This window comes from Macrotis lagotis, chromosome 1, assembly GCF_037893015.1.
Source record: "Macrotis lagotis isolate mMagLag1 chromosome 1, bilby.v1.9.chrom.fasta, whole genome shotgun sequence".
NCBI lineage: Eukaryota > Metazoa > Chordata > Mammalia > Peramelemorphia > Peramelidae > Macrotis > Macrotis lagotis.
In genome coordinates, this window is record NC_133658.1 from 682,477,662 (window position 1) to 682,502,492 (window position 24,831).

The window sequence follows — 24,831 nt, forward strand, 5'->3', positions numbered from 1 at the left end:
ATTTAATTTGTGGATCTGAACTTGATTTTTCAAGTAGCATGGTATGGAGTTTAACTTAGATTCAAAGAGAGCTTAATATTTCTACTATGATAGAATGGATGTAGCACAGTGAATATCACACAGAATCCCAGCCTTTACATTTGACCAAGGATTTTATTGCTAATTTTTCTGGATTTGGGTGATAAACAAAGTTAGATCAAATTAAATTATCTTTTAGGATCATGTAAATGATCCAATGATATATCAAAGTATTCTTTGTTTTCTCAAGCATGATAGATGGCATGCCTGAAGCCACAGATGAGACTTAAGTCAATTATGCCCTTTGGGACTATGAAGGCACCTGCCATGGTTATGCATGAATATAGACCTTGATATTTTGATACAATAATTGAATTCATTTTCCCTTTTTGCATAAAATATATATGCCTTCCAATCCCCAGATGACATAGAATTTAAAAACTTTACTGATTCTTTGGTAAGCATATTAATTGGACAATAATATAATTTTTTAATCTGACAATTCTCCAACCAATAATCAACTAGATGCCCTTACTTTGAGGAGTGTCTTTTAAATGTTTTTGGATCATAAATTTTTTCTATATAAAGCATACTATTTCAAAATTATGTTTTATGAAGGTATATATTTAATATATTTCCATCTCCTTGGTTTAGTTAAATTGTAAATACTATTAATCATTCAAAGGCAAATCTAGATAAGAATTCTAGTTCTTACATGATCATAACAAAAGCAATAATGATATTGTTCCTATTATTCAGGTCAGCTGGCAATTTGCCAATGATTTCACTAAATCATTAAAGATAAGTCCAAGATATATCTTGACCAGGTTGATCCCTTGAGTTGTTTGTTGCCATAACATGGCAAAATTTTAAATAATCATTCTGATAAAATGCTTTGTAGGGCAGCCAGAGTGTTATTATTGACACTAATAAGTTGACATGTGTGCAATCTTTATTCCTTCTGAAATCATTTGTTTGCTGCCATTAAGAGATGGTATACAGCTTCTATTAACAGCTCACATTTCATAGTGTTTTGAAATAGACACTAAATAAATATTTATTGAATTGAATTATCAACAATAATATGGCCAAGCCTGTCAGATAAATGACTCCATATGAATTTAAAACAAGTATTGTTTATTGTATTTCTCACTATTTCAGGGAATCATAGGGAGCACAAAAAGTAGAGGGTTTCCAAGTGCTTCCTGTGTTGGTAATATTTTCAGTGCATTCTTAAATTTTGGAAAGTCTTTGTCAGGTTTTACATAGTTTATATTAGAACTATGGGTCAATTAAATGTGAAATAAAAAAGTGAATTTTTTTCAATTCAGGTCAGGTATTTTCATTTGTCATAAGACAACTTTGCTTTTCTTGGATGAAATGATGATTTTTCTTAGACTTGTGTTTGATGATCTACAAATAGCAAATCTCTTCCAGAACATACATGAAGAATATAATTGATAAATTGTTCAGAGCAAGAATTAAATGTTCTGCAGATCCTTATTGATATTTTCCATTCTACTATTCCATGTCTTTCTTTGCAATTCTCCATTTACCATCTTTACACAGACATATCTAGGTGACTTAAAAAAGTTTTGCATAAATTGGCATTTTGTGAGAGATAATCTGTAGTGAAAAATAAGGAAAGAGTAATATATATATATATATATATATATATATAAATACAGGATATCTAAAATTTTTCAATGAATATTTGAACTAATAAAGCTTAAAATACCACTAAAATTTTTATTACTCCTAATTTCAAATCATTGAAAATGAGAATTATAGCATAGTAAAAAATGGAAGGACTTAGAGTACAGGTAAGTCCTAATTAATGTGGGAAATAGTCACATGAATTCAAATTTGCACTTTTTGAAGTTATAATTATGTAAACTACTGTGATTAGTTTCAGTCCAATGGAAATATTTGTGCAAATTAAAAAATGTGACTACTTCATAAGATTCATTATTCATTCTAATCGGATTCAATTTATCAGTTATTTAAAGTAATAAGATAATAATTCATTTGGAAGTATATAATAGTCAAAGGAGCTGTATAAGCAGACAACCTGAATTTTTATTCCCCTCTGCTACTTTAAACTGGATTCATATCCTACCCTCTATAGTTGTGTTCTATGTACAAATCAATCAATCAATAAACATTTATTAAGTGCCTTCTAGTAGTCAGACACTATGCTAAACTTTGGAGATACAAGATGAGGCAAAAGACAGTCCCTGTCCATAAGGAGTTTATAATCTAATAAGAGAGAATATACACACATATACAAAGCAAGCTATATACAGGACAAATAGGAAATAGCTAAGAGAACAATGTTTGTGGAATTAAAAGGGATTAGGGAAGGCTTCCCATGGGAGATGGAATTTTATTGGGACTTTTAGGAAGCCAGCAAAATCAGTTATCAGAGTAGAGGAGGGAGAATATTCCAGGAATAGGGAAGAGCCAGTGGATAACTGACTAGGAGGTCAATGTGACTGGATCAAAGAGTACCTGTCAAGGAATAAGGTATAAGAGACTCAAAAAAATAGGAGGGAACCAGGTTATAAAGGACTTTGAATGCCAAACAAAGCATTTGGTACTTCCTTCTGGAGTCATAGAAGGTTTTTGGAGTTCACTGAGTGGAGTAGGGGTGTGTGTGTGAGACAGAAACTGGATCTAACTTTCAAGAAAATTACTGACTCAATGGAGGATGAATTAGAGTGGGAAGAGATTTAAGGCAGGCAGACTTACTTGCTTTTGCAATAATCATTACATTGCCACCAATCTTAAGAAGAGAGAAGTGGAGTATATTTGAGAGATATTTCAAAGATAAAACCAACAAGTCTTGGCAACAGTTTAGATATGGGGTTGAGAGTTAATGAAGAATCCAGTAAGGGAGAGTAGGAGGGGGGATGGATTAGAGGAAGGATAATGAGTTTAAGATGTCTATTGGACAGCCAGTAAAGCATGTCTTTCATTTGGAGATATAAAATTGGAGATGGGCAGAGAGATTGGAAGGATATGTAGATTTGAGAATCAACAGCATAAAGATGGTAATTAAATCCATAGGAGTTGATGAGATCACCAAGTGAAGTAGAACAGAAGGAGAAGGAAAGAGGGCAGAACCCCAAGGGACACTTAGGGTCAGAAGGCAGGATCCAACAAAAGGAGACAGAGAGTGAGGGGTAAAATCAGTAGGAGGAAAAGCAGGAAGTAGTGATATCCCCTAAACCAAGAGAGAAGAGAGTTTCAAGGAGAAAGTGATCAGTAGCATCAAAAACTGTTGAAAGGTTAAGAATAATGAGGATTGAGAAAAGACCATAGGATTTGGCAACTTTAGAGAAAGCAGTTTTTGTGTAATGATAAGGTCGGAAACCACACTATACAGAGTTAAGAAAAAAAGTAAGAAAGTGGAAGCATATATTGTAGACAACTTTTGGGGCATCTGGCTACAGAGGACAGATGAATATAGGACAATGATTAGCAGGGATGGAAATATCAGGTGAGTAGGATTTTTGTTGTTGGTTGTTTTTGTTTTGTTTTGTTAGACATGACATGTTTGTAGGCAATAGGAAATGAGTCAGTAGAGAGCTAGAGACTGAAAATAAGTGTAAGAATGGGGCTGACTGAGGAGGAAATATGATGGGATAAACTGGGATCACTTGAATAACCAGTCCTAGTTTCCCCTGATACAAAATTTTCACCACCTAATTCATAGTTCCTGTTGTGAAACTCAGAAATAATATATGTAAAGTGCATTGTAGATTGTAAAGTGTCAGAAATGACATGATAAATTGTCTTGATAAGAACACTAGGAAATTGAACCTAGAGCTCTTAAGCTGAGGTCTAGGGACCTCAGGAGGTTTAAGAACTTCAATGAATAAATAAATCACATTTTCATTTTCACTTATTTTTTGCTTCCTTTTTAATCCTCTGTATTTTATTTTATGCTATGTATTTTATTTATCTCAAGGGATCCATGGCACTTTAGATTACCAAAGAGGTCTATGACACCCACAAAAAGTTAAAATTCACTAGATTAGAGGTTCGGTTCTATTCCAATACATCATATTTTCAATTTTTAAAGGGGAGCTGTTGATAGAGGGCTGCTCTTGGAATCCAGATGATCTGGTTTCAAATTCATCTTCTGATATTGCCTCTCTATGTGATTCTTGGAAAGTCAAACAATCATCAAGTGCTTAAGGAAACTCTCTAGGCCTGTAAATTGAAGAAAATGCTTAATCTTCATTGGTAGAGGAAGTTTTCTTTCTATACTAAAATTGAAGGTGTAAACCAAGAGTTGGTACACAAAAGTCCAACAAACTAAGAATGATTTTTATATTTTAAAATATTTAATAATTATTGAATAAATTGATTTAAATTTAATTAATATTAATTTTAAACAATTTTCAAAAAATATAAAAGCCATTCTTAGCTATAACCATACAAAACAGGAAGCAATATGGATTTGATCCTGGGACTGTAGCTTGCTGATTTATTTCCTATATGTATATATAAATACTTAAAAACAAATATGTATCTATATATGCTATACATTTGTGTTTACATGAATATATATAAGCATATGCCCAAGCAAATATGTGTACTCATATACATATATAATGGACAATACATGTATACATCTTTAAGTATATATGTATTCATACATATACACAAGCATATATACATATATTCATTTGTGCAGACCTATTTTCTATGGAACGGTGCCCTAAATATGTCCAGTACATAAGATGATTGGTACCTTCATTTATTTAGGTAATGAATCATTAAAGTAAGATATTAATGCAATTTAAAATGTATTTCCTCTTTCTCCAATTGCAGCATAGAGAATCATTCAAAGATATTAAAAAGAAATTTAACAATTTGAAATTTAACTATTCCAAGAAAACGGAAAAAGCTCGTAATTTGAAAGCTCTCAAAAACCAAATTCAGCAGGTGGATGTTTATGCTGAAAAAATGCAGGTGTGTAATAAATATATGGGCCTATAATAATATCTTTATTACTTGTCACTTTTCAGTTCTAAAGTCCCAATTCACTATTGGCTTTGTTCATTGTAGGAAGCTGATATGGACAGGGTTTCAGTAACTCTTACTCTTTTTAATGCCCTTGGACTCCTCACCTAAGAGATATTTATGATTTACTTGAATGAATCTAATACTTTGAAAAGAAAAGAAAAAAAGGACTGGCTAACCTGAAGGGAAAAGCAATCTTAAAATATATATTTGTGATCATTAGGCTTAAACAATAGTGAAGAATTTTTTTTATTTTTCTAGGTTAATACTCTTAGAAATACCTTTGTCCACATAAATAGAAATAATTTTTCTTATATTATTATAACTATGATATCAATTTTTCTTTTGTTCAGACCTTAAAGAAAAAAATGGAAAATTTTGATAAAAAAATACCTGATTCTTTATTAAATTATCCAAACAATAAAGTAGCAATCGTATTGCAATCAATGAAAGACTTGAAAAAACAAGTAGATGAATTTGGCAGAGTTGTGGAAGATTACAAGAAGAATTTGGATCTGACTGAGCATCTTCAGGAGATGATGGAAGAGGTACTAACCCAAGTCTAAATGAGATTTTGCAGCTCAGACTAGAGAAAGAGTAATGAAAGGATGTAGTCTAGTTGACTAGAAATTGTTCATAATATTTGAGTAGATTGGGAAGTTTACCTCAAAGCAAATAATATTCTGTTTCACTAATTAAATTTTTAGGTACAGAAGCAATCAAAAGAGTTGCGAACAGGCTGATGATATTTGTAATCACCTTGGAATTTGTAAAAATAAAAACAACCTAGAAATTTGCATATATTTCTCAAACTTTGAAAGGATTCAGATATTTATAAAGTGATAGAAAGAATTATACTGAGAATATTAGGCTACTCTCTATGGGAATAGGAGATTGCTCTGTGATTTTTGTCAGTTTTGGGAAACCTGGATATAGGACCCTATTTATGATTTTCTACTAAGTGACTTACATAGTCACATAGCAAGTAAGTGTTGAGGGGGGATCTGAACCCAAATCTACCCAACTACAAACCCAAATGTGTCTCCAAGATAACATATATGGATGCATATATAATAACACTCATATGTATATATATGTATGCATAAAATAAATTATGAATAAATATTTTCATATTACATACCTATGTGCACATTGTACACAGTATGCTAGATTTATTATGACTAGTACACGGTATGTGCATTTGTTGTCTTTAATATAGTTAAATTCATCATTTAGACATTGCATTAAAGCTAATCATTCTTCTATATGTGAACCATGTTGACAATTTTGTTGCTGCTATGTGACATTTATTTAAAGCCTAGCCCCTAACAGTATTGGGCTTTTCTTATCTCTCACCCTGCAAAAGGGCTTCTGTCTTGTGTCAGACACATTCCTTTCATCATTGTTATTTATTTTTAGTGATTAACAGTTTCAATTCCCCTCTAGACTCTGGAAATATGACTGGTATCTTTTCTGAAGGATAGGTCAAAGTGCTGCTCCCTAAATAAGCTCCCTTCTGTTCATGGGTTAAATACTAGCCCTACAAGTGATTTTATTTGGACAAATCAAAATGTTATCCTGGAAATGAAGTATATACATGTAACATAGAATATATTGATTGGTTCTAATTGGTTCCTTTTTTTAATCTTTGAAATTGATATTTGAGACTTTTAAAAAAACTATTAATTGCTAATTATAATTAAATTTATTCTTGTTTACAGAAAGTAATTCTCTCTCAAGGTATTGGAGAGAAGATTCAGGAGAAACCTAAGGGAGAAAAACAGACAGATCAGATGCTATATTTCTACAATTCTTTTTCTCTATGTTATCCAAATTCAAAACAATGAGATCTCTTTCTGCCAGCTGTTTTATTATGATTTAGAAAATACTCCTAAATGAGCAAGGGAATTCTTGGAAATGAAAAAATAGACTCTTCAGTGACTACCATTATGAACTTTGTACAGATGACTCCTTTTCAATCTCTTTACTCTTTCCCATTAACTTAGTGTCAATTTTGGTGTGAAGAAGCCAGTGCTACAGTTGTTAGAGTTGGAAAATACTCCACTGAGTGCAAGACAAAGGAGGCCGTAGACATTCTTCATAAGCAGTTCAATAAGTTTATTATGCCTACGGTGCCCCAACAAGAAGAGAGGATTCAGGAGATCACTGCAGTGGCTAAACACTTATATGGTGAGAGCTCTTTTAAGGCCCCTGGTGATGTGTTGTTGAACAAATCTGTACTAGGCCTAATCCTGTGGAAAATGTAGCTACTTCAAGCCCTTGGGGTTCTTCCCCATACTTACCTGCTCCAAGACTCAAGAGGAGGCCCAAATACAGCAAAACTCAATAGTGGGGATCAGAGAGAGGGAGTCCTACCAAAGGAAGCTGAAAAATGCTAGCTTTAACCTCCTTCATCTAACTTATTCTTCCCCATTGCCTTCTTTTCACCCCATTCCATTGCTTATCTATAGAATAACAAAACCAGAATAGAATAATAACCTTGGGCAGCAAAAAATAATAGAAGGCAAGAAATTATACATGTTGAAAAACAAAACTGTGGAAAAGAACAAATAAAAATACCTTTTTACACTTTAAATATACTTTTAAAAATGAATTTATTATTCTCCTACATGCTAAGATAATTTTCAAAATTCATTTTTTTGCAATTTTGTGTTTGACATTTTTTCCTTTCCTCCCTTTCCTCCCTTCCCTCCCCCTCCCCTTGAAAGCAAGTAATCTGATACAGATAATAAATGTACAATTATGTTAAACATATTTCCATATTCGTCATGTTGGGAAAGAAGAATTGGAACAAAAGAGAATGAAAAACTCTGAGAAGGGGAAAAAATAAAACATAAAATGATTTTTTAGATAGAAAGTTGTATATTTTGGTCTGTATTCAGACTCCATAGTTCTTTCTCTGGAAGTGGATGATATTTTCTACCACAATTAGAATTGTCTCTGATTATGGTACTGCTGAAGAGAACTATATCCATCACAGATGATCAGCATATAATGCTGCTGTTATAATGCATATAATGTTCTCCTGGTTCTACTCACTTTGCTTAGCATCAGTTCATGTAAGTCTTTCCAGGCTTTTCTGACCATTCGCCATTTGAATCTCTGAAATATTTTGGGCTCATTGTGGAAGAAAGAAGAAAATAACCTTCTTGACTCTTTTCCTTGTGAGAGCAAGTTAGATGTCAGTTTATAGATGAAAAATCTTGAAATCAGAAAGATCTGAGTTCAATTCATACCTATGTATGACCACAGTATGACCCTGGGCAAATCACTAAATTTCATATAGTCATAACTTCAGATAGGCAGCTATTGAAGGAATTTTGCCAATATGCCCATAGTAAAAAAAGATTGGTGATTACACAGAAATTATATTTCATAGACTTTTCATACATCAACTCCCTAATCCTGTAAGCTACAGAGAAAGTGAATATCAGCAGTGGTAGAGTTCCTCACCTGAGGGTTCCCTCTGCCACTGAAATCTCGGATCCAGTAGCCCGCCATCATTTGGTAAATATATAATCTATTTTTTCCTTCCTCTTGACCAGGAAAGGCATCCTATGTGTCAAAATGAGAAATCCTCCTTTCCTATAGCCCCTTTAAGCAATTCACCTAGCTAATAATCTGTCAATTGGGCTTGGATAGTATGATGAGTATCATTCCTAGGAGGTTAGGGATCTAGAAAATATCCTATGGGAATGGGTGGCACATAAATAGAGCATTGAAAGAAGATAAGGGATTTCCAGAGGTTGAAATGAAGAAAAAGAATAAACTGGATGTAGAGAATAGCCATTCAAAGGCAAGGAGAGAGGAGATGAAATACTGAGGTTGGAGAAAGAAATTCTGTCAAGCTATGTGCTTTAAAGTCTTTCCTTAGGTTAGTAACATCCTAGATATTACAGATAATTTTCCAGGATAGCTAATTATATGATGGGGTTTTTGAACTTTTCCTCTGAAAGATTTACCTTTCGGTAATTTCCCTCCTTCCTGTCTTTTGCCAGGTCTGGAAGAAGGGCAGAAATATGCTGAGAAAATAATAACAAAACACCAAGAGGTTTTGGAATCTGTTGCTGAATTGTGTAGCTCACTATCGGAACTTGAACAGAAGCTGGAGGTAATTTCTCCTTGCCAGAATATGTCTTTTCAAGTCGTTTTTAATAAAAATGTGTTGATCAAATGTCTGGTACAAAGATGTGTTAATGAAAATTCTCAAGAGACAGAATGGGCACATTTGTTTCACAGCTTTCCAACATCATTATCTGGGTGTCTCCTATAATTAATTCTATTTCTTTTCCATCATTACAGAGGGGGAAGCATTACTTAGAATGAAGACTAAATAAAATTGTAGTGGGTGCTCCAACTACATTTTTTCCTGTATTGTTTGAAAAAGAATAAATGTTCATTGTGAAGTAACTGCCAGTAGTCATTAGGTTATGTATATATATATATATATATATATATATATATATATATATACATTCCTAGAAGATGGATATGAATTTTCTTTATATTGAGGTCCAAGAGATAAAGTATATCTTCATTACATATATAATGTTTTTCAGGAACTTTCAAGTCAAACTTTACCATTCTTAATGGAGTAAAAGTTATAGGAAATTTTGAATGAAAGCATATTTAACAGTATCTAGGACTTGATGAAACTAATAAAACTGAATGAAAATGAAAAATTCTCTCTTTCATGAAAAGTTTTTGAAGGATCTAATAATTTGGATCCACTCTTTCAATCTAGATTTCTCTGTCACTCTTCCCTGGCACATTACAGTTATTAGAAGACTGCCCACAGTAGGAATAACTTTCTGTTTCCACGTCTTTATTTGTTCTGAGCTCCATACCTCCATCCACTTCTTAAATATCTTCAATATCCTAGCTGAAGATTCATTTGCTACATGAAAGCTTCCTTACATTCTTCAGTCCCCTCAGAACTCTTCTTTCTGTGGAAGAAACAGCTTAGGTAGTCCAGTGAATAGAAAGAATGCTGGACCTGAAGTTAGGTGGATCTTAGTTCAAATACAGACTCAAACATTTTCTACATGTAGGTCCCTGGACAAATCACTTACCCTCTATTTGCTTTAGTTTCATCAATAGTAAATTAGGAATACCACCCCAACCAAGAACTGCTGTGAGGATCATAATGAAATAATAGTTTCCAATAGTGCTTGGTAAATAGAGAGGACTAAATAAAAGCTTGTCTCCTTCCTTCTTCCAAGACTTTCAAATACTTCTAGAACTTAATCATCTTTTTTATCTTATTACTTCAGTTAGATTTCAAACTCATTGAGAGAGATGACGTAGTCTACATATCATTTCTCATGTTACCAGTAGTACCACCACCTCTCATAATATTAGGCATATATGTCACTTACTGGAAAGAGATTATAATTGAAGCAAGATACAGATATACAAATATACATACATGTATTATGAAATATTAAAATAACAATATAATCTAGTATGTGAATAAATGCCAGAAAATATAGAGAAAATAAATCCTACAGCAATTCAGAGGAAAGGGAAAGACTAATTTAGAATTCAGCTCTAGGTCCTATGATCTATTAGATATAGAGCATTTGGACTAAAATAACTTTAGGAGTCATTTATCCAATCCCATAATTTTGGAGAAGTAAAATGACCATTGCCAAATTGCTTTTACCATCACTCTAAAGTCCTTCACCATTGTCATCCCACTCTATTCAGCATTCTGCTACTATGTACTTAATGATAGCGCCTTTCTCTTTTTAAATGTCTCTAACTCATTTTGTTTTTGGCACCCATCTTCCTATTTTTTCTACTTCAGTTAAACACTTATCATTCTACCCAGACCAATTCCAATGCCTCAGCTTCTCTGAATAGTTGTCATTTACAGTGCTTCTGTTCTTCAAAGAATCTCCTAAGGTCCTTTCCCCTCCTTAATTAGTTTCGAACTATCAGTCTTTACTAAAAATGCCTCTCTTTCACAGGTATACTGAAGGGGAATGGTTGAGGAATAACTCACTTCCACCTCATAGAATTCGAAGCTCTAGTTGGATCCTAGCTTAGATACTACCTCTTTGATTAGGGCTATCCAACCTTATTCTTAAAAATTTTTATTGAACAAGACATTATATTTTGATTTGCCATTTTAGTGAGATCTCAACTTCATTTGGGTTGCTTTTTGGACAACCTTGTACCAGCTGAAGGTTTTCTAAACTGTCCTTCCTCCCCACCTTTAGTTACTAGAATGTTCTTCTTGAAATCATTTTTGTTATTTTTCATAAGTTTTATATTTATTTACTTATGCATTTATATAGAATAGAATAGAAGCTGTATAAAGATAGAGACTATATTTATGTATCCCCATCACCTTGCATAGCATTTGGGACATAGTAGGTAATTAATGAAGGTTAGATTTAGTTGAATCAATTTAATTTAATTTGTAAGATACATTTATATAATTAAATTGTAAACTACACAGGTAAAATCTTGTGCAGTGTATGTTTTATTGTTAAAAGACAAAAAACTACAGAGATCATTTTAAAATAAATATTTGCTCACCAGTGGAAGAGACTGATATTCTTTTCTTGACCTAGGCTTTCACTAATAACCACTTTGTGTAAAAGAGACATGCTTTAAAGAAAAATGCCATTTTGGGTGATTTTAATGAGTTTTGTTACTCATTACCAAAAGAGTCAACAAGAAAAGAACAGAGAATCAGCAAGGAAATTATAGATAAGGTAAAGACAAAAACTAAGGCAACAGAGAGTCGTTAAGGGTTTGATGTCTTTTTTTCACCCCAAGTAAACTCATTATGCATTGCCAAAAGATATATCTGTATTGCTACTTGAGCACTATCTCAGTACAAATATATTTTATTCTTCTCTTTTCCCAGGCTTTTTTCCATTCTCCTTTTCTTTTTATTAGACACCATTTCTCTCTTCTCAAAGGTTTTATTTTCAGAAATGTACTATAAAACAAGGAGGCTATAATATTTGTCAAAGGTAGTAAAAATGTCCCTGGTCACTTCTTCACACAATCCTCTCCCCTTATTTTTCTTCCTTGTTGCTGTTTCCACCATAACAGTTTCTCTTTCCCTTTGACCTCTCCCACTAATTTTTTTGTTTTTCTCCCCTACATGTTAGAGATCCTTATGAAATCTGCTGAAATTTTTTTTAATAATATACTGTTCCTCACTTAGAGAATCCTGTTACCAGAGTACTAATATAATATAAATTAATTTTGAATTTTGTCTCAGATAATTTTTGATGCATATATACTGGAAAGTTAATGCTACCACCATATAAGACCAGAAAAGAAAGATTTAATGATGTATTAATAGAAATGCTACTAAACAGCATAAAGACATAATCATGTGAACAAATATATATCTCACAGAAAAATATAGCTAAATGTAAGAAGTTTTTCAAAGAGAATTCAGTGTAAAAATAAAAAAAGTGTCAACAAATCTCTTGCTTTTTCTCATTTTGTATGTAGGTAGTCAGTACACTAGATAGAATGCTAGAAATGGAGTCAAGAAGGCTTGAGCTCAAATGCAGTCTTAGATGCTTACTAATTGTGTTACTTTTTGCAAGTCACTTAAAGCATGGTTGCCTCAGTTTCTTCATTTGTAAAATCCATTGGAAAAGGAAATGGCATACAACATCAGTAGCTATGCCAAGAAAACCTCAAATGGTGTCACAAATAGTCTGACATAATTGAAACAATTGAACAACAATTAGGAATCTTAAATCACAATTATTCTATGCATTTATTCCCTACTGTCACCTCCCAACCCATGTGGTTTTTTTATAAAGAGGTAACTGGAACAATGGGAAGATCAATGACTTTAGAGTCAGAGGACTTATGATTGTATAATTTTGGGGTAATTCACTCTAAGGGTCTCAGTTTTTCATTTGAAAATGAGAAGGCTGGATCAGATGGTCTCAGAGATCCCTTACTATTCTATAAAGAAGTTTCAATTAAAACATTCAAGGGCTAATAAAATGCATCTCATATGGATAATAAAACCTTCAAAATTAGAGCAGTGAGTCAGTGATGATATTCCATCCTTAACTACTATGCTATAATTAGCTCTGTGCTTTTGGGTTAGAAGAGCCTCCTCCTTTTAGGCTTCCTTTCTAGTAAGTGTGAAGCAAAGAGTTCACAGGCTCTCTGGCCACCAACTACCTTATCTCAAGCCTATCTTTCATTAGCAGCTGGTTTCTTAGGCTCCTGGAAAGTCTAAAAGATTCCTATTTATCACCATAGAAATATCTTGTATAATTAGATAAGAAAAGTTGTTCTCTGTTAAAATTCACAGATTCACAAATTCTAGGAAAATTCTCCTAGGACATCCCCCCCCCCCCCCCCGCAACCATGTAGTTACTTAACATGATTCTGAACCCATAAGGCTAATGGCATCATTCCAGGACTATAATTCTTCTAATCTTAATTCAGAGGACAGAAAAGATACCTCCTGTTGCTATTAGATGATCTAAATTACAGAAAAATAATACTAATTTTAATGTGAAATTATGGTAAATACTATACCATTAACATGATCTAATTCATTAGAGAGTTGGATTTGGAAGCAGGGATATGTGAGTTCAAGACCAGACTCTGACACATACAAGTTATACAGGGGATCATTTAACTTCTCAGTACCCAGACAATTCCTAAGGCTGAAAACTGTAGAATAAATGCCAATCTTCATTAGGACAGGGCCATTCTTCACCTGGGGTTCCTTTTACCAGTAAAATTACACATCTGGGAAATACAAACAAAAACCCCAAATGCTAAATTTAGGGCACTTTCTTACTTAATCTACCAAATTTCATTATACTCTTTTCTGAAATATTTATGTTTGCTAACCCAAGGATTATGAAATAATCCCTGGTTAGTAAATGAATACCATTCATACTATATAAACTGCCCATTAATATAAAGACATTCATTTCCACCATTATTAAATGGTCATCTAATTTTACATTTTTTCATAAAAGAAGAGCTTTTCTTTTCAGTGAAAACAGTCTAGTTCTCCTCTAATCTCAAAGGAACTTTGGTCTCCATAGTTGAAATACTTCCCAGCAGCTCCTTGGTTCTGATAGACAAACCACCAGCCGTTCGATGTAAAAGTGATGGAACCCAATTACAGCTGTCAGGAGCTCCACTTGACATCATTTCACATAGAAGCTCTGATGCAATTGGTACAAGACACTAAATCAGACAGACAGCGAAATGAAAGAGCAACAACAATAAACTTCACTTTTAAGTAGCTCAATTATGTCTTTCCTCCTTTTATTATCAGAATTATTTGCAATATACCTCAGATACAAAGCTCCCTACCAAGCATTATTTGGTCAGGGATGTAAATAACATCAGGTAAAATTTTATCAAAGAATCACTTGAATCAGTTATGTTGTATTTAAAGGGTATTGATCTTAGCAAAAAATGTTTGGGTCACAGGGAGCAAATCCCCAAGGCTATTTATTATAAGACTTTCTATTCTGGATATTCCCCAAGAAGATATTATTTCCTTGAATTTAGTCAAACTGAGACCTGAGAAAGACGTTAGCTTAAAAAGGCTGTGGTCTCCCACTGCATTTCCAATTGTCCTAACCTATGTCTTGCCACTGGACTCAATTGACTCCTGAGGAGACAAAGAGACTGCTGACTTTCACAGCCCTGCCTCACTTAAATCCAATTTACTTTCATCACCTTTCTGATGTCATGGGTCTCTTCAAAAATGAAGGACAAACAATAATAGCATTAATGAATATAAACAATAAAATTGGATGAAATGGTAATTTTGCTGCCAGGAATCAAAACTTACTGTCGCCAGGGGAGTTTTGAAGCTAAAGATAAAATTTGATTTCATTCATAATTTAATGAAATTATTACTTTAGTGTCATTCAATATTCTAGGGAAAGTATATACAAATTAGAAAACTATGACACTGGATGAGTTTCATTTATCTAAGGTCACAATGCTATTGTGGAATGAAAAATATTAATACCCTTATATTGTTGGCATAGGTCTGACAGAGACACTATTTATTAATGAAATTATTCTGATACTAAATATTTGTGTCTAGAGAGAGAAATCAAAAGAGGAGAGTTTCCCTAGGTCTTTGAAAGTTTCACTGCTCAAGAGACTTTCAAGCTATAATTTATGGGGCTCAAGACATTCAAAGACAAATTCCATAAAAATTCAATAGCTACAGAGTGAAGGTAAAAGTTCACTGAACAGTCTTCCTTTTAAAATAGTCATTCTGGAGAATGATTTTCCTAAATGATTCAATTCTTTTAAGTCAAGTCAAGTCAACTAGCATTTTTAAATGTTAGGCCCTGGGATAAGTGTTGGGAAATCAAAGTTAAAGAGTTAATATTCTAATGGGGATAACAACATGCAAGACAACTATATACATGATAGGTGTAATCAGAGGATAGGGCAGGGTCTTCATTAATTTAAGGCATTTCTACCTTGTGGCCATCATCCTAATCCATTCTCTATTAACTCAGAATTTTAAAATTTTCATCCAACTTTTTCCTCAGAAAGTGAGTAGGCCTTTGGCTAAAATGATTTCAGTGAAGGACATTTTTGGAGAATGATTAGCTTAAGGAAAGAGTTACACAATTCTTTCTTCAGATTAGAACTCAGTCATCAGATCAAGTTATTCTCCTGATATTATTATTTTATAATGTAAATAGGTAGCCTAAAGAGGGAATGGACAGGAGCTCAGTGCATTTCCACATTACTTCATGGCAGAGGTTATTTAGGATCCCAGTCTCTTGACTTTCAAACTTGTCTTTTTTTTCCATTATGGAATCTAAGTTGCTGTCTCTAAATGAAATAAGTGTTTTGCTGATATGGATTCTTTTTTTAACATGACATTTTCTCTTTTCCATTTTATCATGTTTCTAATAACTTGGGCACCCCTAAGTCTCTGAGTAGTAATAGTTATTAATGTTAGGGCCACAGACGAGACAGGTTAAGGAGTGCCCCTTTACTACTGCCTTCAGTTAAAACTAAGGAATTTGTCTGAGTAAAGAGCAAGAGTCCTTGTATTGGAAATTTTGATATTTTCCTCCCTTCAGTTTGAACATACTAGAGATAACCTCAGGATTAGGGGAGAACATCTTGGAACAACATTGGCAAATCCTTGAAATTTGTGTTCTGTTCACTTTAAACATCTTTATTTAACCTTTCTTGGAAGCAGCTAAGTAGTACAATGGATAGGATGCTGGGAGTGGAGTCAGGAAGACCTCAGACATGTTAAGTATCACTGGGCAAGTTACTTAGCTTCCATTTGCATTAATTTCCTCATTACAAAGTTAGTATAATAATAGCATTTATCTTCTAAGGTTGTTTTGAGGATCAAATGAAATAAAATTTATAGAATGCTTAGCACAATGCTTACATATACATACATATAGGCATTTATAAAGGAGACATATTTCTATTTATATATATATATACATATATATATGTATATATATATATATATATATATATATATATACATACATACTGATTTCTCACCTTCATTTTCCTTTTTTTAACTGTCAGAAGGCCAAGTGACCTCAAATTCCCCACTGCATCCCCCAGATACCCCATGTATTTCATACAGACCTTTGTTCCTCTGACAATGACCAATGTTTCACACCTTACTCTTCTCTCTTCTCATTCAAATTTAGTTTCCTCGAGTCACATTTCTTAGAGACCTTCTGTCTAATTGATGGGTTATTGACTGATCTCAGATATGAGTCTGTTTTAGTATGCAGCTTTCCCAAGTGACACAGATATATTTTTACCCTTAGTGACAAGAAGTGACTTTAATTGGCTATTATGTGGAAGAAAAGGGTCCTACCTATGTCTAACTTAATGAAGTCATACCACATGGGTGGTGTTCTATTTAGTTGGCCTTGCCTGCAGAGCTATTATGTAATCCCTTGCTCAGTTAACTGATTAGGTAGAGGGTCTCACAATAGCCCCCACAGTTAAATATCCTATATGTCTACATGTCTAAAAAGAATCATTTTGCTAGTAAATGCTTCCTCCAATACAGGAGAATAAATGAACTAATTTGAATGAAATATCTTTATGAAATGCTTCATGAAGAACCTGTTCAGATATGAAAAGACCATTAGGCACAACTGGAAGTCCTGGTTTATTTTCCACCAAATGGAGCATCTCCATTCTGTTATATATAATGTATTAAATTACATATCTTATGGGTGTATGTTAATTTGAACATTTTGTAAACTACTGTATAAAATTACCTATCCTTAGATTTTACATTGACAAATAAACATGCCAATAATTCTTTTAACATCTCTGTAAAATATGATTAATGAGGAGATGATATGGAAGTGAACAGATTATGCCAGCACTCTCCAAGGGCTAGGTTGGATTAATATTTTTGAGTTCTGAAAGAAGAGATTGATGTTGCCCATTGCCATTCTTCTTGAAAAGATTGTGATGATTCAAAGAATATCAGTAGGAAATTAAAAAGGAATTGAAAAAGGCCCCAATTTAAAAAAAAAGGAAAAGGAAGAAAAAAATAAATTTTAGAAAATATAAAATGGTAAAATTGTCTTTGATTCTTGTCAAAATTCTAGAACATTTTACTCAAGAGATGGATAGTAAACATTTAGGGGGAAAATGGTGATCCATCCCAAAGGTCTGACTTCATTAAAAATAAGTCATGCCAAACTAACCCTAGATTCTTTTTTGGTATGGTTCCTAGATGGTAAAACAGAGAAATACTGTTTGTTTATATTTTAGCAAAATGTTTTTTTTGTTTGTTTTTTAGGGTTTTTGCAAGGCAAATGGGGTTAAGTGGCTTGCCCAAGACCATACATCTAGGTAATTATTAAGGGTCTGAGCCCAGATTTGAATTCAGGTACTCCTGACTCCAGGCCCAGTGCTCTATCCACTGTGACACCTAGCTGCCCCGCAAAATGTTTTTAAAAGCATTTTGAACTATTCTTTGGGGAATATGCAGATAAGTGTGAAGCAAAATATAGTACAATTAGATTCAGAAGTGTTGCAATGATAGATCCTAAGATTAGTGATTAAAATAATTTGATCTTAATTTGGAAGGTATTCTATGGGAGTGTTGTAGGTATCTATATTTGACTGAGAACTAAAATTTATCAATTATTTAGATGAAAATATAGATGATATATTTATCAAATATTAGATGACTCAAAATAGAATCAGTAGCAAGATTTATTAGTATCAGATTACAGGTTCAAAAAGATTTTCTTTCTTGAACAAGATCTTTTTGAATTGATAAGATTTTTAAAAAACCTTGTTTTATGTTGCAAAGTTTTACAAATTACTTCTACTTAATAAGAGGTCTCTTTTAACAAAGTAAAACTAATAATACAGTGATCTAATCTAAAAATACATAAAATATTTCACATCTTCTTTTATTTAAAAAGATATTGAAATTTATTTTCTTGGAGCTCCTGGGTGGCACAATGGTTAGAGCACTGACCTTGGAGTCAGGAGGACCTGAGTTCAAATTCGACCTCAGACCCTTAATAATTGCCTGGCTGTGTGGCCTTGGGCAAGCCACTTAACCCCAATGCCAGAAAGAAAGAAAGAAAGAAAGAAAGAAAGAAAGAAAGAAAGAAAGAAAGAAGGAAGGAAGGAAGGAAGGAAGGAAGGAAGGAAGGAAGGAAAGAAATCTATTTCCCTTCCTTCCCACTCTGAAAAAAATGAAAAGAAAAGCAAACTGATTGTAACAAATATGTATAGTTAAGCTAAGCAAATCCCATCAACCCCCCCACAAATACATACACATATACATACACACACACACACACACACACTCACAAATATATATTTTTCATCCTACACCCTAAATCTATAATAAATAATATGTTTATCTACAGTCTTTTGGAATCTTGAATTATCATTTATTAAACTTAGATCTTATAACTTCCAAAACTGTTTCTTTTTATAGTATATATTTGTTACTGTATAGATTATTCTCCTGGTTCTACTTTTATATAATTTCTCAAAATTCCTTATTTGTATAACATTGATGTAATAGTAGAATTGTTCTTTTGCTTCTGATTATTTTATCATTTAATGGTTCATATAAGTCTTTCTAGGACTTTTTGAAATCTTATAATGCCTTATTTTTTTAAAAAAATAATAATATCAGATTCTTGTATCACAGTTTATTCATCCATTCTTTATTTAATAGGTATTTCCTTAGTTTCCATTTGTTTTGCCACAACAAAAAAGAGCTTCTAGAAATATTTTTTGAGCATAAATGGCCTTACTTGTTCTCTTTCTTTGACCTCCTTTGGCTATAGGTTTGGCAGTAGTATAATTAGGGCATCCACTGTTTAATAATTTTCTATGTATAATTCTAAAGTACTTTCCAGAATAATTGTCATCATTCACAAGTCCACAAATAATGCATAAATGCACCTATTTCTGAAAATTAACCTAGCAGTGATATGTAGGGTAGATTGGAAGAAGAAACTAATGGCAAGAAGACCATTAGAGGTCTTTTGGTACTGTTATGGAGAAAATCAAGGTCTGAACTAGGCAAATAATAGTAAGAATGAAAATAAAGAAATGGTTTTGAGAGACACTATAAAAGAATAATTGCAAGTCATTTTTCATTGTCTCTTAGTGTCACCCCACACATTCAATCAATCATCTAGTATCTTGTTTCTCTAATCAATCCTTCAAATATCTGTCAAATTAAACTTCCTAATGCTTAGGTTCAGATCTGTATCATTCACATAAAACTAAAACTTTTAGAGGATCCCTATTGCCCATAAGATCATTAAAAAAAACTCTTTAGACCCACTCTAAGTCCCTAAACAATATACTTCTACCCTATCTTTCTAGATACGTTTAATCCTATGCTTTGGTCAGACATTAGACACCAAGGTCATCCTCTGCATCCCATGTCATTGCCAGTCATCTTGATTCTTGTCTTGCCACTTTGATCAATTTTTATCACTCTGGAAGAGGGAGTGAGACTGCCTCACTTAAGCCCAATTCACACCCCAGCCATCACTTTTTTATGTCATTGGTCCTCTTCAAAAATGAAGGACAAGAAAAAATCTACACTGCTTCCTTTGGCACTTGTTCTAGCCCAACTGTTCTCAGATCTTATCTTAAACTTTTACACATTTGATTAGGCTAATCACATGTTAGGTCCCAAAGGGTACTTTGTGAGTAAAGCATTTTGAAAAACGCTATTTAAACACAAGCTCTTATTATATTAATGATTTGTGATTTTCTTAGAATGGCATTCCCTCCTTTGAGTCTGATTGTAACCTTAATAGGACTGAGATGGTGATCTTACTGAATTGCTTTGACCAATATCTTCTTCATTCTGTGGTCATTCTACTGATAAGTCTTTTGTTATTATTTAATTCCAAACTAATAAAGTATTATACTAACGGATCCAGGTAAGATTCCAAAGGATCATAGATGGATTAGATGCTAGATATCATAAATGGTAGTTTGAAGAGGTCTTAGAAGTTGTCCAGTCTGGTTTCTTTATTTTTAATCAGTCACAAAGTAGCTTGCCCATATTCACATCCAGGAGCAAATGGTTAAAAAGGACTTTGAGCCTTGGTCTTCTAACAAAAAATTCTATTTTCTTTTTACTTTACCATGCTGTTTCTCTTTAGGATTGATATCAGAAGTGAAAGGAATATGTTTTAGGGACATTTGTTCTTGCCGATGTTGTATTGTTGTTGTTGTTGTGTCAATTTGATCTGACTTCATGTCCCCATTTGAGGTTTTCTCAGCAAACATACTGACTGGAATGGTTTGCCACTTCCTTATTCATCTCATTTTATAGATGAGGAAACTGAGACAAACAGCATTAAGTGACTTGCCTAGAGTCACACGGATAGTTAAGTATCTGAGACTGAATTTGATCTCAGGTCCTCTTTCCCAATGTTTCTTACTGATGTGATACATGCCATTTCTTTGAAGCAGATATTCCTAATCTTGGTCTGTGAATGTAAAACATATATTTTTATAACTATTTCAATATATCTTATTTCCCTTGTAATTCTATGCATTTTATTTTTAGATTTAAAAAACATTATTCTGAGAAGGGACCAATTGACTTCACCCAGACTACCAAAGGACACAGAAAAGATTAGGAACTCCTACTTTAAGATTAGGAACAAATCCTACTTTAAAGGAGTCTACATTTTTTATAAATAGCAGTTATAGGCAAGTAAAATGTAAATGTCTGGTAGAGATGATACCCTAAACTCACATAAATGTGTAATCATGAGAAAATAGGTATAGTGATTGAATAGAACATTGGATTCTGAGTCAGTCAGACCTGGATTCAAATTCTGCCTCAGATATTTACTAGGTATTTGTTCCTAGACAAATTATTTAACTTGCTTGGCCTCAGATAATCTACAAAATGAAGGAACTGGACTTCTAAGGTTCTCCTACATTTAGAACTATTATCCTATGATAATATGTGTCTACTGTTAGTTTTCAAAGATTCTGGGAAGAAGGCTGAACTACTTGACTCCTATTTGACTTGCATCTTCTCCATAAAGGAAACTAGTTTTCAAATTAGAAAGAAATGAGAACAAAATCAATTAAGAAGGAATTATAGCAGAAGATAATTGATGAAAATGAAAGAAGACAAATATTTCAAATAAGAACAAATTTCTTAATCTATGTGAATAATATTCCAGGTACCACAGTTGTGATATTGGGACCATTGTCAATAGTTCTTGAAAAATCATGACTCTCAAAAAGAGAGTCATATGAAAATTAGATGGGAAAAAATAGATGGAAAATTTTTATCCTGATTTTTTTTAAACAGGGAAATGGTAGATCCTGCAAACTACAGATCTGCAAATGTTCCAAAATATTTACCAAGAGAGATTTTAACTGATGGTCTGTGAGTCTCAAGAAAAGATAGTGAGGATCACTAGTGAGGAACCATCATATTTCACAAAGGACATCTTATAACAAATTGATTTTTTTATTTGATAGCTATTAGTCTAGTGACATAGATATTTTTCATATTGATTTCAGAAGGCCATTTGATAATATCCTTTAAAATGCCCTTCTGGGCAAAATAAATAAATGTGAACTGAAGAATTTTACAGTTAAATGTATTCATATCTGTTTGAATAATGGTATACTAAGATTGTTAGTAGTAACTTGAAGAAAGATCTGCTGTCTTAAATCCCATTAAAAATCAACATACATAGGTGCACATTTATAAATATTGATGATATGAAACTAGAAAAGATTGCAAATATGTGAATGATATAATAAGGATTTTTAAGGATGGACTAATCAAGGTAAAATTAATAAGATGAACTATAAAAGAGATAAGGTTGGAGAAAGTGGACAAGTATTTATTAAGTAACTTCTATGTGCTAGATGATATTTCTAGATAAATAACAAATTCTTAAAATTAGATTTAAAAACCCACCAACCAAAGTACATGTAGAGAGAGACACATCTATAAAAGACATGATTTGTTTGGAATTTATTCAAAAGAGAAAATTAGGTTTAACTTGACCTCTATATTAATATGCACTGCAATTTTAGATTATATTATTAACAAGACCATAATAAAGACAAATTTTTTCCTGAAGCAAATTCAGAGAACTCAAGGATGGCTCATACTACAGTGAGTACTATTCTTCCAATCAAGTGTGTCATATGACATAAAATCCCCAAGCCCACAATGTAAATGGTCTTTTCCAGTCAAAGATACACATGATGGAATTAGAAACTTTTGATACCATTTGCTTGAGATCAGACAAGGTGGGTGTACCCATTACAATACTGGTGCTATGAGACAATGCCTTAGTTTCCCACCTTAAGCAATAGTTCTGATTCTTAGAAGTAAATCATTCAGTCTAAAGAAGATAATATTCCTGTGCCTTTGTTAGGTAGCATCTGGAATATTGCATTCACTTCTGGGTGTCAGTGGATCCTAAGGAAGGGTTCCAGGAAAAAAAGAGTTCTAGAAACTGTCACAAAAAGAACAGAGAAGGAACTTGCAAATATTTAACAATGACAATAGAATTTGAGAGGCTGTCTTTTAGAAGAGACACTGGAGAGAGGAACAACACACTATAAAGTTAGATTGTTGATCTGAGAGCATTTAACCCCAGTTCCTATTTAGTTTCTTCCTCTATAAAATACAAACAACAATACCTATAGTACTATTCTGTTGCTATAGTGAGGATCAGATGAGATAATATATGAAAAGTGTTATAAAATATCAGTTATTAATAATATTCCTTGCAAAACAGTGAACTAGTACATATAAATAAAGGCAAGATGAGAGTGTCTCAGGAATAGTCAGATTCCCACATTAGAGAGGAGTTTGGACTCCAATTCTTGAGTTCCTTCTAAGTCACATTTTATATATATACTACTCAAAAATGTATCCATACTGAAAATGACACAGTGAGGGATATGAGTGAGCTAATGTTAAGAATGTAACTTCATATATCCTAGTTATTAATGTTCATAGACTCAAAAGGCTGGGATATACTGAGTTAGATCATAATGAGCAGCTTTAATGTATAATTCAACCTTAAAACTTTTCAAAAGTCATCTCTTTTACTGGAACTATCTGGGCCTGGAAGCAGGCGGACTCATCTTCCAGTTCAAATCTGGCCTCACATGCTTACTTCTTATCTGTAAAATGAACTGAGAAGGTAACAATAGATAACACCAGTATCTTTGCCAAGAAAACCCCAAAATAGGATCACCAAGAGTCAGACACAATATCTGAACATCCTTCTTCTGAATCAACATTATCCATGTAAACACAGATTTCTGACTTCAGAAATAATTTTCTTTTATCGTATTTTAATAATCAGTGATGGTGAGACCAGTGTGGAAAAAGTAGATGTTAGAGCTGTTTTGTTAGAACTTTAGACAGCATTCATTCACTAATTCAGAAGTTTTCTTTAAAATCTTTCTGGTTAGTACTCAAACATAGAGGAATCATCATATGTTGAATTTTCCTCAGCTCTGGTTGTGTATTCAAGTGAGATTCTTTCATTCTCTTAAGATATTTTTCAGTTAGCTTTGGAGGATGTTTTGGGCATGGCCGTGGCTGAGTATTCATTATTAGATACTTCCTTCAGGATAATGATTTTATTCTGATCATTCAGGGCAGTGAATCTGTTTAGAAATTAGACTTGCCATTTCTAAAATATACCTATTCCCTTTTCAATATCCCATGAAGAAACGCTGATTATATTTTTAAAGTGACAGTTAAGTGAATTCCTGGGAGACTATTTTCTCCCAGAATTTTTTTATGATGAATACTGAAAAAAAAAAAAGTTGTAAAGTATTCTATGAGGCATGTTCGCAAAGGTCCTTTAAAGAGCTGCATATATCTAGATGTTCTGGAATGAGAAGTAAGCAGAAGCAACATAGGACTGAGTTATTTAGAAAGATGAGAATGAAGTGTCAAATAAACTGCCATCTGAAATCTGAAGATTGCAATCACTACTTCCATAATAGAATTTCAAGAGCCTCTGTTGTTGTGATAGGGGAGATAGTTTTAAGGAAGAAGAATGAATAGATTAAATTACTTAATGAACAACAACCTGTACTGGACACTCTGCTGAATTATGAGGATACAAAGAAAGGCAACCTGCCCCCCACCAACAAACCAACAAACAATTCAAAATGGCAAAAATTAATCCCTGATGCTTCAATGAGCTCATAGTCTAAAGTGGAAGACAACATGCAAACTGTGTCCAA

The 24,831-nt window shown here is 33.0% G+C and overlaps 1 protein-coding gene across 1 annotated transcript in view; it reads left to right on the forward strand.

Annotated features, from left to right (window-relative positions):
* The window catches only part of CCDC141 (coiled-coil domain containing 141), a 353,841-nt gene that overhangs the window by 280,438 nt on the left and 48,572 nt on the right, over positions 1–24,831 (forward strand). The window contains 4 exon segments of the mRNA XM_074215601.1: positions 4,861–5,001; positions 5,406–5,600; positions 7,059–7,242; positions 9,072–9,184. Of these exon segments, the coding sequence (XP_074071702.1) occupies positions 4,861–5,001; positions 5,406–5,600; positions 7,059–7,242; positions 9,072–9,184 (633 nt within the window).